The sequence below is a fragment of the Mya arenaria genome, chromosome 15 (genome assembly GCF_026914265.1).
Source record: "Mya arenaria isolate MELC-2E11 chromosome 15, ASM2691426v1".
NCBI lineage: Eukaryota > Metazoa > Mollusca > Bivalvia > Myida > Myidae > Mya > Mya arenaria.
The window spans coordinates 29,115,391-29,134,242 of NC_069136.1; the positions used below are offsets into that span (position 1 = coordinate 29,115,391).

The following is an 18,852-nucleotide window of genomic DNA, read 5'->3' on the forward strand; positions in this document are numbered from 1 at the left end:
GGTGGCAGGCACTCAGTGGCACCTTGCTGGCAGTGCTCAAGGCAGCTTAAAGGGCTGGGAGATGATGGGTGGCAGGCACTCAGTGGCACCTGGCTGGCAGTGCTCAAGGCAGCTTAAAGGGCTGGGAGATGATGGGTGGCAGGCACTCAGTGGCACCTTGCTGGCAGTGCTCAAGGCAGCTTAAGAGCTGAGAGATGATGGGTGGCGGGCTGTCGGTGGCATCTTGCTGACAGTGCTCAAAGCAGCTGAAAGAGCTGAGAGATGATGGATGACTGACACTCAGATAAAACGAAAGAAAATCCTTTTACTGTATTTATTATTTTCAAAGTCAACAATATAACAACTTGATTTAATATATCATGTCATATAACACATTCAGTTTATAGTAGTTTTTATCCTTGTAAATAAGAGATAAAGAGTTGTAATAATTCACTTACATTCAAAGGTGTTGCTTTTAACTTGAAAACCAATATTCTGAATTACCATCATATTTTAAGTAACTTTTCTATGACAGAAAAAACTAAAGCACAGTGAATTTCTTGATACAATGTGTCATGTAAACATTAGCTTAAAATGAGTTTAATAAAGATAAATATTTCATAACAAAAACAGATTTAAGATTTAATATCCAGTAATCAACACTTGACTCCAAACAGATGGAGCTTCTAATCAAAATGCTGGAGTACAAATCATAGATTGAAAGAAAAACATGAATAGACAGGCTCGTATAGATCATATAATGATACAAGTTACAATCAATGTTGTTAAAAGGTTAACATGTACATGTAACTATTAAATCTCACACTTGACATATATATTCAATAAAGTTTAGCGGAGCTAATATTAAATTTTAATTTTATTTTTGGATTTTTTTCTATGTAGTGATTGATATTAAAACATAATTTACAATTTCAGAAAAGATAAACTAGAAGAGCTTATATACAAATTAACATAATAACATAATTGAAGCTTCTGTACATAGTCCGATGGAAATAATACTGCTTTAACTGACCCCAATACTTTCTACAATGTATTGGTTATAAAGGTTTTACATGCATATTCTACAGCCCTAACTTGTGCATTTTAAGAATATTTATCTCACAATATTCAAGGCAAAAATGTTGCACCAAATGACAATAAATACTTTAAGAAAATCATAGTATCTTTTTTTTACAAAAATATTATCAGCAAATGCACTCAAGAATTGTAATTGCACATGAATTTCATACACCATAGAATGATGTAAACAAGAGGTGACTCATATTGCCTACACAGGAATCCAGCAATAGTGAGGTTTTGAATAGTAAATCAATAATGCCCTTTTGTGACAAACAAATCTTGCACAAGTCTCCATCTGTCTATCCCCCCCCCCCCCCATCCCCCAAGACAAAGCCCAACTAGTTTTAGGTTATTCTGGCCTGTGAACAGATGATAGTGAGAGATATGAAGAATGCGAGTAATTCAGATTAATGGCCTTACATACACTGTTGAAAATGCTAGCTGACATTTATCAACTTGCTTATAATCATAAGTCCTTTGCAATGTTGAACTGTTTAAACTGTCATTAAATTACAATCTTACTTTCATACAAACACTGATAAAATATCTTTGTCAAAAATTTATTCTTTAAATTGCTAAATATACCAACACATTTGTACACTGAACAGCTAGCTGTGCAAATCCCTTACTTTCATTAAGCTAACATGAAATTATTCTTATTGCCTGCAATGTGGGAAACCCACTATCCCACATGTCCAAAACCTGATACCCTACATGTGGGCAACTGAAACCCTACATGTGGGCAACCAAAACCCTACATGTGGGCAACCAAAACCCTACATGTTACCAACTGAAACCCTTCATGTGGGCAACTGAAACCCTACATGTGGGCAACTGAAACCCTACATGTGGGCAACTGAAACCCTACATGTGGGCAACTGAAACCCTACATGTGGGCAACTGAAACCCTACATGTGGGCAACCAAAACCCTACATGTGGGCAACCAAAACCCTACATGTTACCAACTGAAACCCTTCATGTGGGCAACCAAAACCTACATGTGGGCAACCAAAACCCTACACTTTGGCAACAAAAAAACCCCTACACATGGGCAACCAAAACCCTTCATGTGGGCAACTATCTGCTGTCTTCAGTCCCTTTATACCCCCAACAACCCTGGTGGAGCAAATATTGGTAAATGCATAATCATACTGATTTAGTGAGAAGTTTCAAAGCCTAGATCATAAAGCACTTTTCAACAGGAGGTCCAATAGTGGAACAATTACAGAAATGTATCAGACAGAGCATAAGAAAGGGAAATTAGTATATACATGGCAGAGAATTAGTATATTCATGGCAGAGGGGTAAATGGCTTACATGTTTACCACCTGATATATAATTTATGTAGTAATGATCGTATTCGCAGCACATTCTTTTTTTAATATGTACAAAACAATTTTGACGTTTGAACAGCTTTACTCATGCATGAATCTGACAGCATTATGATTTCCCCATACAATCATATCTGCATAAATGAAACAAATTACCAATTCTTTGATGAGAAAAGCATTATTAACGTCTAAAATATGAACATTTACTCAGGAAACAAGCAAAAGATTATTACAAGTCATGTATATTATGTGCAATACATTGTTACAATGATGATATAGCAGCTATAAGACTCTTTTAACACGATGGAATTTATGAACTAATTGTTTGTTTTAAGCAGTAAATGGTGCACGTACACTAAGGCAATGAGGTTATAGTACCATTATTTAACATGACAGATTATTGGAAGGAAGAAAAGATCAAAGGGAAAAAAAACATTTTCAATAGATATTTTATGGCAAGAGAGGTCAAGGTATGTGCCTTCAGCTTGATAACAGCCAGGAATTAAGTATCATAGGTATTCACAAGCCTTTCCAAACAATAAAATAATGTTTGGAGTGTTTTCAATTCACTTGCATCACAGTTACGCCAAACCAGTCCAATTTCCTTAAAATATCAGATGCCGACTGTGTTCAAGCTATACGACTAGATAATATTCAATGATTGTACTTGTAGGTTTGCATTAGCAAACCCCTCTGGAGATATTGAATGGCCCGATAAATTAGCACATCTTTCCGTACACTGTCCAGTGGTCCTTCCTCTACTGGCTTTTACTCTGGTGCTCATGTCTTTTGATGTTGGACGATTCAACCAAGAGAAGTAACTCCAGCTGGATGAATCTGGTACTTCCTTGAATTATCTCTTATTTTGCTAAAACCAAGCAATTACCTCCGGTAGGTCATTCTGGTTGTTCTATCCAACCATTCTTCAGGATGGAATGCAGGCTGGTTAACCCATCGTCTTAACGAGGGGCAGAGCCAATCAGCACTGACAGAGCAGCGAAATTTAGTTAAGCCTATCTTCAAACTGCCTTAAATGAGGCAAATGACTGCATTCTCAAGAAGATGATGATGGTGGTGGTTGCTGTCGGGGCTGAGCCAGCTTGGCGAGGGTCTCTGGGCTAGCAGCCGCTCGCAGGATTCCGTTCTCATACTCAAGCTGATTGTTCCGCTCTATGAGCTCGGCAATCTGCTCCTTTAGCACCTCAACCTCCTCCCGCACAGCAAACATAAGATGACTCTTCACCAGGTCCTGAAATCAAAAAGTACAAAAATTATGGTTACAAACAACTTAATTATGTATTCCATTTTAATTCAGCAAAGTGTACCTTATACTTTGTCATAACTTGAGTATAAAAAGACATTCTTTATGATTCCCTAGTATGTTGGTTAGTCAGCAAACCCTGAAAAAGAATCAGAAAGGACTGACGAATTGAAATTCAGCATATGGCACATACATGGCTATTATCATCTTTTCTGCAGCTATGCAAATATCAATGAACAAATCTGTAATACCATAAACTTATGTTTACCAAGTAAACAGTGAATCTTATCCATTTTTTATCTAATTTTCTAGTAAAACAGTTGCCTAATTTCAAAATATTAAACTCTTGTTTTGAAACCAGAGTAACAAAGTTCTTGAATCAATCTGTTCGTTATTAAATATGTTGGTCCTGTAATTTTATTAAAACTCATCAATCAATTGGAGATTTCTCTAGAAAAAGCAAGCATTTATTATTGACTTGGAGGTCATTTTTTCTTCATAATCAAAAATAGGTCCACCATTGCTGCAAGCTGGTATTTCAGAGTTATTGATTGAAGACAGAAATATTTTTCACAGGAATATTTTTCTACTGTAAAAGAGTGGCCAACATGAGCTGTACCTGCAATTCTCACAGTTACTTGGTATTTGGACTGCATTTTTGGCCAGTCAAGCTACCTGATTCGAGCGATTTGGTCCCTAGGGTGATCTCTTGGACTGAGAATCATAAAAAATGTGTTTTAGTACTCTATGGTACACATAATAAACAAATAATCCACTTTTAGTCGTACATTTTTACATATTAAATATTTTAAAATTTCATACAATCTTTATCATTCACAAGTTATGAAGGTTAGCAGATTTCGGATTGAGACGTATGTATGGAAACGAACTCAGATCTACAAGATTTTTTCGATAAAACAAATGTATACATCGCATGCATGTTCAGAAGGAAGTTATCTCCAAGATGCAATCGCTCAACAAGCAAAAAATAGAACCATGTTAGCAATTTTGTTTAATAACTCTGCCAGGAATACTGTTATTTACCGACTCACAGAACTACGCCAGTACTTTTGAGTATTCACAAGGGCCTAACCCGGCATGCGCTGTTTGGCTCTATGCATGGACGGGTACCAGTCACGAGGTAAACATATCCCCGGTTCCCATTCGCGCGTAAAGTTGAAAAGCGCATGCCAGGTCTGGCCGGTTTGCATGGTCAAAATTACTGGCAAGATTTGTGAGTCGATAAATAAACAGTATTCTTGGCAGAGTTATCAAGGAAAATTGCGAAAACGCTACTAGTATGTGCTTGTTGAGCGATTGCACCTTAGAGATAACTTCCTTCTGAACATGCATGGGACATATAAATTTGTTTTACCGAAAATGTTTTGTAGATCTGTGCTCGTTTCCATGCATATGTCTCTATCCGAAATTTGCTAACCTTCATAACTTGTGAATGATAAAGATTGTATGAAATTTTAAAATATCAAATATGTAAAAATAAACGACAAAAAGTGGATTATTTGTTTATTATGTGTATCATAGTGTACTAGAAAACATTTTTTATGATTCTCAGTCCAAGAGATCACCATTAGGACCTAATCGATTGAATCAGGTAGCTCGACTGGCCAAATATGCTGTCCAAATACCAAGTAACTGTGGCATTTCTATGAAAAATAACTCACAAGGTTATTTATTGTCGGTGAATTTCCTTGATTAGTGTTCTACTTATGTTTAAAAAATAACAGCTAAATAATAGCTTTTAAGAGCCTTATTTCCTATAAATTATCAACTTCAGAATAATTCTGTTTGGTCATGCTGATTCAAGTTAACACCAAATATTTATATACAGAAGTGCATAATATGAACTACTTTGCAAAAGAACTTATCCACTTATATAGCTAGTTCCATTTTTGGAAACTAAGGACTTGAAATAGAAGTGAACTGAAATTTTATGCATCTTACATTCGTACATACAAAGATCAAGAGTTCTTGTGATATGGATTAAAATACAGCAATAAAAGCATTTAATACTAAAAAAGCACAGTTACCAGATATTTGTCCTGCAAGAGTTTTTTTTCTAGTCGCTCCATAAGAAAGTTGTCAATGTCACACCCTTTGAACATAGTTACTGCTACACTGCTCATTTTCAACTGTTAAACTGACTCCAATGTCAATGACCAACAAACTGTTTTTTCCTCTGATAAGTTATACACAGAAAATAATTTCAACAATTTTCACTTTAAACTTCCTTATACATCCAATCCCTTTTTCGATAAACAATACTGATTCAAAAGAGGCTACTTTCTTTTTCCTACATACAGGAAATCCCCTGTATTTCCCTGTATAGCTTGCCAAGTAATGACTAAGCCTGCAGTGTATAGGTCAACTGGATTAGACTGGTCTTTCAATGTGTGTGGCTAGATATATCCAATATTTGCAAGGTTGATGGTCTTATAAAGGCCACTCACTTTAACCACCACACCGCCCACATTAACCACCAGCAAACAAAGGGCGTACACGTTCCACATGACTGAACCAGAGAATAACATCACAATCGGTTACCATTCATGAGTCATGCAGAAACAAACAAACCTTGTTTACTGTATTTAATATTCAGCTTCCTGTAGCAAATATTTAGTGTATTATCCAAAAATAACTAGAAATGGCTGCTTGTAATCAAGGAAATGAAGCTATTGACAGAAGTTGGAAAATAATGCATACACATATTTAAGGTGAACCAGCCATCAAAATTTAATGAAAATTTATATAATGCATACCAGGTATATGAATGCCAATCTTAAAAAAATGATAACAAATTTAACAGCAAAAAAAAAACCCACTGCATTATCGGCGGATGTGCATTCATAATAATGTAATGGTCCGCTGTAGGTGGCGGATGTGCATTCATAGTACAACTGTTACAGTCCGCTGTAGCCGGCGGGTGTGCGTTCATAATAATGTAACGGTCTGCTGTAGGCCGCGGATGTGCATTCATAGTACAACTGTTACAGTCCGCTGTAGCCGGCGGGTGTGCGTTCATAATAATGTAACGGTCTGCTGTAGGCGGCGGATGTGCATTCATAGTACAACTGTTACAGTCTGCTGTAGGCGGCGGATGTGCGTTCATAATAATGTAACGGTCCACTGTAGGCGGCGGATGTGCGTTCATAGTATAACATTCCATTATAGACGGAAGTATGGTCAAAGTACCTATGTTTACTTGGTTGGTAATATGCAAATAAGCAAAGCCCGAGAGGGCTTGAGAATTTACTGTAAATAAAGACCAGTGGATCCCTTCAGGGTCCAGCATGCTTTTCTCTAATGGGACCTGTTGGCCTTGTTAGGCTTGCACGTTACAAATAGTGGCAGCTTTGCCTACAGCAGACTGTTACACAATATTCAATAAATATAGAAGGTATGGAATGAGGCAAAAGCTACAAGACACCATTCTCATGTATGCAATTCCATTAATAGGTTTTAATACTTCAAAACTGGAAGTACACACAAAGTTCAAAATTCTGAAACTTTTAAAGAATGCCATCTGGAAATTTTACAGTGCTCATTGTTTTCCAACTTGGGAAGATAACATGATTGTTGGACATCAGGATGAAGGTGATAATCTAGTGTACAGTATAATGTGTATGTGGCATAAATCTAGGTCAGCTACTGGCCATCACATTGACCAGTATTGACCACTCAAGGTCAGATCCAATTAAGCTGGTTTGCTGTATCAGCAATTTTTACATGACATTGCTTTATCAGCAATTTTTACATGACATTTGTGACCTGGAAAGGGGAGAGTTAAATGGCTCCTGGTATAGTATAGAGTATAGCTAATTCCCAAGATATTGCCTAACTCCGGTATCAAGGACATACAAAAATAAAGATTAATAATAATTTTATGTTTGCATAAAATTGCATTTAATGTATAGTCCAAGGTCAAAGTAACATATGTACAGGGAAGTCAAACTAGTATGGATTGAAGGAAAACAAACACCGTTTGAATGGAAAACGGGCTTCAATTAAAATGCCATAAATCTTGTTAAGTTATTAAAAAGGTTTTTAAGAAATGTTTTCCGAAAAAACATATCTGGGTGGACAAAACTGCCAAAAGGAACTGCAGCACAGTGCTGAATGTGTTAACTTGTATTCAAACTTCACTGTTAAGCTCATTCTTCCTTCTTGTGTATATTGACAGGTCTGTATCTCAGATCACTGTCAGACAACATGATAATTCATATGCTGTAGGCTGCTAGGTCTGCACTTTTATAACTGTAAATCAAAATCTACCATCAGCAAACTCATCAACGAATATTGTCATCTAACTTTTACTTAAAACCAACCATGCAAAAAGTTTTATCCTTAAGAATATTGTATTCTAGACATAATTATCATAAGCTAAGGTGACAGTATTAGTATTCGTCCTTGACACAGCTAGGCCATATAACGCTCCATTGCAGAAAGCTCATATGAAATTCATTATAATTATAGAAGCAATGAATATTTCTAACAAAGTAATTTGTGGTCTATGTATATGGGTGTAACAGACAAATGTGAACTAAAAAATCTCTTAAAATAGCATTTATGAATTTGTAATGGACAATACTTCATTTCTTTAGATCATATGCATTGTGCCTGCTGAGGACCTTTTACACCAAAATTAGCATAATGACAATTAATCACTGCCAAGACTGACAACAGTTACTGGAGATGACACTGCTAAGACTGACAACAGTTACTGGAGATGACACTGCCAAGACTGACAACAGTTACTGGAGATGACACTGCCAAGACTGACAACAGTTACTGGAGATGACACTGCCAAGACTGACAACAGTTAGTGGAGATGACACTGCCAAGACTGACAACAGTTACTGGAGATGACACTGCCAAGACTGACAACAGTTACTGGAGATGACACTGCCAAGACTGACAACAGTTACTGGAGATGACACTGCCAAGACTGACAACAGTTACTGGAGATGACACTGCCAAGACTGACAACAGTTACTGGAGAAGACACTGCCAAGACTGACAACAGTTACTGGAGATGACACTGCCAAGACTGACAACAGTTAGTGGAGATGACACTGCAGAGACTGACAACAGTTACTGGAGATGACACTGCCAAGACTGACAACAGTTAGTAGAGATGACACTGCCAAGACTGACAACAGTTACTGGGGATGACACTGCCAAGACTGACAACAGTTACTGGAGATGAATAACTCAAGTGACCAAATATAAAAACCGAAAAAAGAAAAAAAAAGAATTCGGAACAAAATGGCTATTTACAGTGTCTTGACAGAAATATTGCTATTTATTATATTAATTTATAATTAAACTGACAAAAAGAGCTCATCTTTAACTTCATGATTGTAGTTCTAGGACATAAATGATCAAATCACTTATACATTTACTGTTCGCAATTGGATTTAGCATTTCAAGATTTTAAAGCATTGAGTAGTAATGTTAGGTCAGTGATGGGCTGATGATCGCCGATAATCGATTATATCAGAAGACATTCGTAACTCGGCGATCAGCGACCTCATCGTTCCATAATCATATCATAAAAAAAAAAGTTTGCTGAAATCTAGTAAATTTTCAACTTTAGTTAGTGCAGTAACTTAGAGCTATGGGAAGTAACCGCTTCTTTGAGTTTTAACAGTACTTTCCTATAGTTTTTATTTTACTGTTTACCTATCACATGACAAAATTAAACTGCCAGTCTGCACTTGAAACCAGGTTTGAGGTACATGTATTTGGTAGTGCTACAGATATGATTGACAGTCCACAACAGGCACAACTAGAGCTGTCAGGTTTTTCTATTTTTAGTAACAGTGACCTTGACTTTGGCCCCACCAGCCCCAATATCGAACTTGACCTGTATCTTCTGATGTTACACCTGTGTACCAAAAATTGTTCAAATCTGTCTAGCCTTTCATGAGTTATCGTCCGGAAACCATTTTTTTATTTTTAGTAACAGTGACCTTGACCTTGGCCCCACCAGCCCCAATATCGAACTTGACCTGTATCTTCTGATGTTACACCTGTGTACCAAAAATTGTTCAAATCTGTCTAGCCTTTCATGAGTTATCGTCCGGAAACCATTTTTTTATTTTTAGTAACAGTGACCTTGACCTTGGCCCCACCAGCCCCAATATCGAACTTGACCTGTATCTTCTGATGTTACACCTGTGTACCAAAAATTGTTCAAATCTGTCTAGCCTTTCATGAGTTATCGTCCGGAAACCATTTTTTTATTTTTAGTAACAGTGACCTTGACCTTGGCCCCACCAGCCCCAATATCAAACTTGACCTGTATCTTCTGATGTTACACCTGTGTACCAAAAATTGTTCAAATCTGTCTAGCCTTTCATGAGTTATCGTCCGGAAACCGTTTTTCTATTTTTAGTAACAGTGACCTTGACCTTGGCCCCACCAGCCCCAATATCGAACTTGACCTGTATCTTCTGATGTTACACCTGTGTACCAAAAATTGTTCAAATCTGTCAAGCCTTTCATGATTTATCGTCCAGAAACCGTTTTTCGATTTTTAGTAATAGTGACCTTGACTTTGGCCCCACCAGCCCCAATATCGAACTTGACCTGTATCTTCTGATGTTACACCTGTGTACCAAAAATTGTTCAAATCTGTCTAGCCTTTCATGAGTTATCGTCCGGAAACCGTTTTTCTATTTTTAGTAACAGTGACCTTGACCTTGGCCCCACCAGCCCCAATATCGAACTTGACCTATATCTTCTGATGTTACACCTTTGTACCAAAAATTGTTCAAATCTGTCTAGCCTTTCATGAGTTATCGTCCGGAAACCGATTTTCTATTTTTGGTAACAGTGACCTTGACCCCACCAGCCCCAATATCGAACTTGGCCTGTATCTTCTGATGTTACACCTGTGTACCAAAAATTGTTCAAATCTGTCCAGCCTTTCATGAGTTATCGTCCGGAAACCATTTTTTTATTTTTAGTAACAGTGACCTTGACCTTGGCCCCACCAGCCCCAATATCAAACTTGACCTGTATCTTCTGATGTTACACCTGTGTACCAAATTTTTTTTCAAATCTGTCTAGCCTTTCATGAGTTATCGTCAGGAAACCATGAAAACCGACAGACAGACAGACAGACCGACCGACAGACATACTCACTCCTATATACCCCCTCAAACTTCGTTTGTGGGGGTATAACTAACAATGTGAAAGGGTGACATCAAATGCTTCTACAAACAAATCCAGAGTGACTGTTTGGGTGTGAGCCGTGTATCAGGACATAGTCATCGGTGAAACATTGCATTTGTGTGAAAATGCTTCGTAACGGATTGACAAGCACATTTTGCTATGTTAAACTGCATAAGTAGTAGAGCTAGCCAAATTAATTTGTTTGTTATATGAACATATTTTACATATAAAACAAGTGAAGATTACGTGAAATCCCATCTATCTTGAATACTCCCCAATATTTTTAATATTTAGCTGAATTTCAAGGCAGAGCTTATTCCCACAACAGTAAACCCACCTAATATTTGATTGATCAGCAGCCATTCACATTCCCCTCACTAATGATAAAAGGCAAACCCAAATTAGATTCAGTAGCCTAATCAGATGTAGTTGTCAAATACATTAAAATTTCACAAAGTGCACATCAGTATTTTCTGTAAACAAGGTTGAACCGCCTTGCAATTCTTCCATATATGGTAATTACTTTTAAAGATTTGTGGTTTTTTAGCCGTTACATTTGCATTGTAAACCATTGGTATGTATCCCACACAATATTTTAAAGATGATCTAAGGTGGCCAGATCGTGTGGGCTTCATGAATCAGAAATATTTAGTTTCTATATAAAGATAAAGCATTGTGTCATTAAAACTATCACAATACAATCAACTTTTCAAGGAAATATGCAACACTCTCAAATCGTGTGTAGGTTATAAAACTATTTTTAGCTCGACTATTCGAAGAATAAGGAGAGCTATACTACTCACCCAAGCGTCGGCGTCACCTCTTGGTTAAGGTTTTGCGTGCATGCACACATAGGTCAATATCTCAGCAACTACTTGAGGTATTGCATTGAGACTTTATACAATGGTACTCAACCAAGTTTGATAACTCTACTTTGCATTTAATGCCAATAATAGGCCTTTATTATTTGACTTAGAAATTCTGGTTAAGGTTTTGCGTCCAAGCACACATAGGTTAATATCTCAGCAACTACTTGAGGTATTGCATTGAGACTTGATACAATAGTACTCAACCATCCAACCTACTCAATTAACCAAGTTTGATAACTCTACTTTGCATTTAATGCAAATAATAGGCCTTTATTATTTGACTTAAAAATTCTGGTTAAGGTTTTGCGTGCAAGCACACATAGGTTAATATCTCAGCAACTACTTGAGGTATTGCATTGAGACTTGATACAATGGTGCTCAACCATCCAACCTACTTAATTAACCAAGTTAGATAACTCTAGTTTGCATTAAATTCAAATAATGGCCCCTTTTTTATTCAACATAGAAATTCTGGTTAAGGTTTTGCATGTAACCACTTTTAAGTCAATGCTTCAGCAAATACATCATGTATTGAATTGAAACAAATTACACACAGGCTCCCAACCATTTAACCTTCTTATTTAATCAAGTAAGATAACTCTATCTTTCATATTATAGAATTTTTGCCCCTTTATTATGCGACTTAGAAATTCTGGTTAAGGTCTTGCATGTTAGCACACATAGGATAATGACTTAGAAATTCTGGTTAAGGTCTTGCATGTTAGCACACATAGGATAATATCTCAGCAACTACTTGATGTATTGCATTGAGACTTTATACAATGGTATTCAACCACCCAATCTGATTGAATAATCAAGTTAGATAACTGTGTTTTGCAAATAATGGCCCTTTATCATTACACTTAAAAATTCTGGTTAAAATTTTGCATGTAACCACATTTATGTTAATATCTCCGCACATCATGTATTGCATTGAAATCTAATCTAACAGTGATCCATACGTGTTTAGCCAAAACTTTTCAATCCTTACACTGAAAAGCGGTGGAATAGTCGAGCGTGCTGTCTCTGTGACAGCTCTTGTTATAAATACAATAGTTTTTAGATCTATGAATTTTGATAATAATGTTTTAAAATTGTGTATATAGGGCCCAATTCCAGGCTGATTATACTTTGAAGTAGAGAAAAAACACTGAATGTTATGGCCAGTTTCCTCTATAAATACTGTAATTACCTTTTAAGCTAAGGCAAATAGGATTTAAACAAGAGATGTTTGTCAAACATTATGCCCCCCCTGAGCGCCATGTTGTCAAGAATATTTGAACAATTGAATGAAATATGCATGGACCAAAATGACAGCTGATTTGTCATTGACATTGGATGCCTTTGAGGTAGTTTTAAGATTATGACCATTCAAAGTGTGAATATAGTGGATACAGTTTTGAATCATGTCCAGATGATGACTGATATTTGCAGATGAACAGGTTTCCCCTAAGCAGCAGAAATATGAAAATATGATGTAACTTTAATGACCAATATCAGGTAATTTACCGTAATCACCAATATGAGTTGTGACCTTGACTTTTAACTCTATGACCTAAAATCCATAGGGTTCATTTACTCGTCAGGCCCAACTCCAAGTCAAGTTTGAGGGCCCTGGTTGCAGGCATTGTCTAGTTATCATCCAGACAACCTTTTGCATCCAAGGTCACTCTGACCTTGACCTTTGACACAAATGACCCCTAAAATCAATAGGGGTCATCTACAGGTCAGGTCTAATCTCTAAGTTAAGTTTAAGGACCATGGGTGCAGGCATTGTTGAGTTATCTCTTGGACAACCTTTCAGCATTCAAGGCCATTGTGACCTTAACCTTTGACCCTAAAATCATTAGGCCTATATAAATTACAGCTTTAATGTCAAGTCTGATGACCATAGGTCCAGGCATTTTTGTGTTATCACTTGGACAAGGTTTGACAACCTTTTCCTGTTAAATGTCACTGTGACCTTGACCTTTTACCCAATGACCCCAAAGGGGAGCATAATTATGTAGCAAAAATTAATTCAAGGAGTAACGAATAAACACCAAGTTTCAGGCACAACACTAACTACATTTCTTGAAGTCTTGGGTGGTCATACATCACTTGACTTCATTCACTCTCTGGGTCAGTTATCAATAACAAGTAATAACAGTTATTAATAACAAGTAATCTGATTAGCTACATCGTTATTGGATCCAATTAAGACAAATGAATGGTGGCCTTTGTGATCCTTTCGAAAATTTGTCTTCATTCTTACAAAATCTGCAGTTTGATCCTAAGCAAGCTGGGCATATAATACTGAAAACCTATAAATGGACAAGTTGTGATTTAAGTTCTGGTGCTATATATTACAGAAGCATTTTAAGTTTAAATGGTACTCTAAACTAATGTTTTTAACTATTTCCTTAAGTGTTTTATTTCAAAAGTAGAAAGAGTTATTCTTAATGTATATTCTGCAATCAAAATATGGAAACTTAAGTTTGATAAAAATGAAGTTTTTTACAAAAAACAAAACAATTTAAAATTTTACACTTAATAATCTAAAATATGTTAAAATTTTCTTAAGATGTTTTATAATACGGACCCAGTTCATGTAAAAGAAAACGTCTGTCAAGTCAGCATGCAAACATATCAATAATTCATCTCAAAACCTGCCATCTCACCCTAACTAACAACAACACTCAATTAACACAGGTGTGGTCGATTAATTAAGCCTGAGTTAATCATGCATCATTTAAAAAATTTGCTAAAATTTCAGGTTTTGTTAGAGTTGTTCTATATATAATTGTACTGCAAAAATTTGTTTACCTTGGCAGTTAAAAACTGTCAGTTTATTAACACATATTTTAAAGCCGCACTCTCACGGATAGACAGTTCTTATGTTTCTTTTTCATTTTCTTGTCTCAGAATAAGCTGACTTTGGCATCAATGCCTTCAATTCAGTCATATAAGATACTGCCAAATTTCACTTTTTTAAAAAGCATTAGTAACGCTTTTAGCCATCAAACATACATTTTCAAACATAAATATGAAAAACTATGATCTGATCTTTTGTCCTCAGTCATTAATTCAAACGAAAAATCAAAAACGTTGTCAAATCGGTCAAACTGTGAGAGTGCAGCTTTAAATAATTTGCCGTTGTTTCAGCAGGTCATTCATTCATCTGGTGATATTAATGCCATATCATGATTTGTAGTAATTCAATCTGACAGATTGAAGTGCTTGATTTGCTTTAAAAATATACCCCATCTTATAAACAGTCCATACAAACAAGAGGCTCATGAGGGCCTATGCTCTACTGGTATGGCTCTTGTGGTCATTTTCAATCCAGAGCATGTATGTATGGATAAAAGGCAACAAACATATAGCTCACGTTTTGTGTTTAGGTTAGCTGAAAACATTGCACATTCAACATCTGAGGACAGAATGTGTTGTAAGCAGATTAGTTGCATGAACTATTTTAATATGTGCCAAGTAAAGGTCTTCTGACGAAAAAAAAAAATTGCTTTCAAAACTGGTCAAAATTTAATTTCTGTAGCTTTAAAAAAAGTTGGTCAAAGTCAAGGTCATCAGAGGACAACATTGATGCTCGTTTGCAAAACTGTACACATTGTCCAAATATCATTGCTGTAGCTTTAAAAATAAAAAGTAGGTCAAAGGGGTACATATTTCAACTGTTTTGCTAGACAGTCATCATATGATGCTCCACAACAAATATCAAAGGTATGAGCCTTGTGGTTTTAAACAAGAAGATTTTGAAAATATTTCTTAAATAAGTCTCTAGAAAACTTGTGACACCCAGGGCAGTGCCAGTTTTGACCCCAGGGGCATTATTTGAACATCCATGGTAGCGGACCACTTAATTGTACCTTATTCAAAATAGCAAGGGTCTGCTTAACTGGTTCAGACAAAAATAGTTTCAAACATCCCCAATTTAAGTATACCAAACCTGTGAACCCCGAGGGATGGCCAGTAATGACCCCAGGGGCATAATTTGAACAAACATTCACAAGCAATTGTGTTTAGATGGTTGCAAGAACGACTGACACTTTGACCAATAGAGCAAAAAATGGCTTTTGGCCTTTCAACAAGAACAAGGGAGAGTTATTCACAATATCAAACACTGCATAACCAAATAGCAAATTGTCTCCCTTTAATCCTAGACTTGACTTTACATGTAAACTTGGCTTAAAATAGACTTTGCTCAAAATAGCATTTTTTTTAAACTTTCAAGGCCCATTATCTAGGCATGCATGGGCAGATCTGGCTGGTTTTCGAAAGGAACTGAGCTCTGATGGATATCTAAATACTTAACAAGTTTCATCGAGATACAATCAAAACTGAAGACTGTATAGTGTTCACAAGCAATTGTTTACAGACAAACTGACGGATGACATACAACGTACACATTACCATCACATATGCTCTTCTGGCCTTTGGCCAGTAGAGTTAAAAACAACAGATTTCATGGACAAATTAAGGGGGTTGTCTTAAAAGCGGATCGCCTTATAGGTAGGGAAATACGGTATTCTTAGCGAAACCGATACAATCACTTTTCTGTCTTCTTTTTAAAGCATTCTTGTTCAGTTCTAGGCCAAAATGGAATTCCCAATTTAAGACATAATGACACATTTTCCCAATCAGAAATGCCCATGCCACATTCCCAAAATGATGAAAATAAACACTGTCTATCCATAATTCCTGGGTGAAGTCTTCCCAAAGGAAATAATGATGATGGAATATGTATAAAGTAAAGGTAAGGGTCAAACTTTAATTGAGACAAATAGGGTATTCACGTGCTGCAACTTCCAAATTCTTACTGTAAAAACCTGTTTAATACGGGTCACCAACTAAATGTTCTTTGAAAATAATGCAGTAAAAGAAGTCATTTAAGGCATTTTAAGAATAATAAGATGTTACAAAAACAGTTAATAAAGTTAAAAAAATGTAACTCACCATAGCCTGTTCGATCTTGTTGTCGATGGCAACTGTACTTGACCCACTGAAAATACAACAAAAAAACAAGAAATGAGAAAAGATCAACCAACTTTGAGACTTTCTATGTCTGTAAAACTCTAGGTTTACTGATGCCGTAATCAGTTGAAGTTCACCTTTAAAAGCTGCCAACAAATTCAGACAATCCATGCAATTAATAATTAATCTGAGTTCATCTGCCAGCTAGGGGTTGCCAAGTTCACACTGCAAATTTAGATGCAAAAACTTGCCTTTGATTTGTTCAACCACAGGTAATTAAGTGATGTAAACTGGAAACAAAAATAATCATAGTCAAACAAACATGCAAAATCAGTGCTTGAAACACATAACATACTGGACACATCATATGTAGATTGATTACTCATATACACATATACACACATACATATATATATATATATTTGTAACCTAAATTGTACTCTAATTTATGACAATTAAAATTCCAAATAATGAGGAGGAGAATAGTTTTACCCAGCACAGTGCCACTTTCCAAACAGATAGTCCATCTTTTAAGCTAACTACATAAGGTAAATAAACCCCATCCAATTTGATCTCTTAGCCATGTATGCCAATATCTAATGAGCCCTTTTCATTATTGCTAAAGAATAGTCCCCATGGTGTGACACTGAGCAGTGTAACAGTCTGCAACCTAACCTAGAAATAAATAAGCAACAGAATCTGGAAGGAAACATTGATTTTTCCTGATCGACTCTTCAGCATATCAACAATAACTTAAACACAAGCAGCGCAGTAATATTCCACTCTTCTACCAAAACAAAAATAAATAAAAAAAAAGTTGGCAAGCAGTCTGCAGCATAATTGTAATCATCCTGGGGGCTTAAAATTTAATGTTTTTATTAGGACCATAAATTTGTTCCTGTGTGAGTGTACATAGTAGACTAGGTTCCTGAAAATGACTTCTGGGAGATTGTAGGATCAATACTGTCATTATTATCATTAACCATTTTTATGTCAAGTAAAGTTGAGCCAGTTTCTAGACAACTGAGCCAACATAATATAACAGATCTTGTTTTCTTAGACATACTCTGTATAAATAGGTAGATGTTTGATGGTCCTGTCAATCAGTAAGAAGGAATATGGTTTGCCCTCTCTATTAGAATATAGGGGGTGGGAGAGCATGGAGGGTGTATGCCCTTACTGTGCCAATATATGCTCCACCCCATTATGTTATTGGCATGGGTGTTCCAATATCACAGTGTGTGTATACCACCTGATAAATTAGGTCAAATATGCTACATTGGAAGGCAACATTTTGCTTAAAATGAAGACTTAAACCAAAGATAAAAAAGTTATCTTTTACTACACCATTTTAAATGAAATAAGCAAATTCGTTGAATTGATATCCCCCGCCTGATTAGGCATAGTTCATGGATTGGAAATGAAAAGTAGGTGGAATATAACATGTAATATGGCTGCAGAGAAATGGACCTTTATGAACGTTGGATATAAGTTTGAGTTTGTTTGAAATTATTTGAAATAAAAGTTTTGTATATATACAGAGTGACATTTGTAATAGTTTCTATGAAGTTGAATGATTTTTCTAAAATTTAACTAGTGACCTAATTTTCGAGCATATGTGACCCAGTTTTATATACGTCCAAGAGTTCATCAAGGAAAACATTTTGATCAAGTTTCATGAATATTTGACCATGTCTAATGCCTCTAGTTTGTTCCAAAGATTTTTCTAAGATTTGACCTAGTGACCTAGTTTTACAAGTGGTCGAGATATGATCAAGGGGAACATTCTGACCAAGTTTGAACAATATTCTGATCAATGCCTACCAAGATATGGTTTCGGACGGACAGACAGACGGAATGACAGACCGACGAACAACGCCAAAACAATATCCCCCTCCCGAAACCTTTGATTCGGTAGGGGATAACAAAGGGCAGTCTTTTATAGACTGAAAGTCCAACAACTCTTATGTAGTCGTAGTATTAAAAATATAACGCAATTTATCACGTGGTATACACACACACTGTATCAGAGACACATATTTAGTCAAATGAACAGAAAAATAGCGTAGGTAGTCTGAGTTATGCCTTACCAAAATTAATGAGATTCTACATTTTTTAGTTAACAGGGACCTTGATCTTCACCCCACCCACTTCAAAAGCAAT

General features: G+C 36.2%; 1 protein-coding gene across 2 annotated transcripts in view; it reads right to left on the reverse strand.

Annotated features, from left to right (window-relative positions):
• Window positions 1-299: 299 nt before the first annotated feature.
• LOC128219627 (TSC22 domain family protein 4-like) overlaps window positions 300-18,852 on the reverse strand; it is a 68,184-nt gene continuing 49,631 nt past the window's right edge. For both annotated transcript variants that reach the window (XM_052927512.1, XM_052927511.1), the window contains exons 2-3: window positions 16,672-16,717; window positions 300-3,640 (exon numbers count right to left, since the gene is read on the reverse strand). In XM_052927512.1, the coding sequence (XP_052783472.1) occupies window positions 3,446-3,640; window positions 16,672-16,717 (241 nt within the window). In that variant the 3' untranslated portion in view covers window positions 300-3,445. The remainder of the gene's footprint in view (window positions 3,641-16,671; window positions 16,718-18,852) is intronic.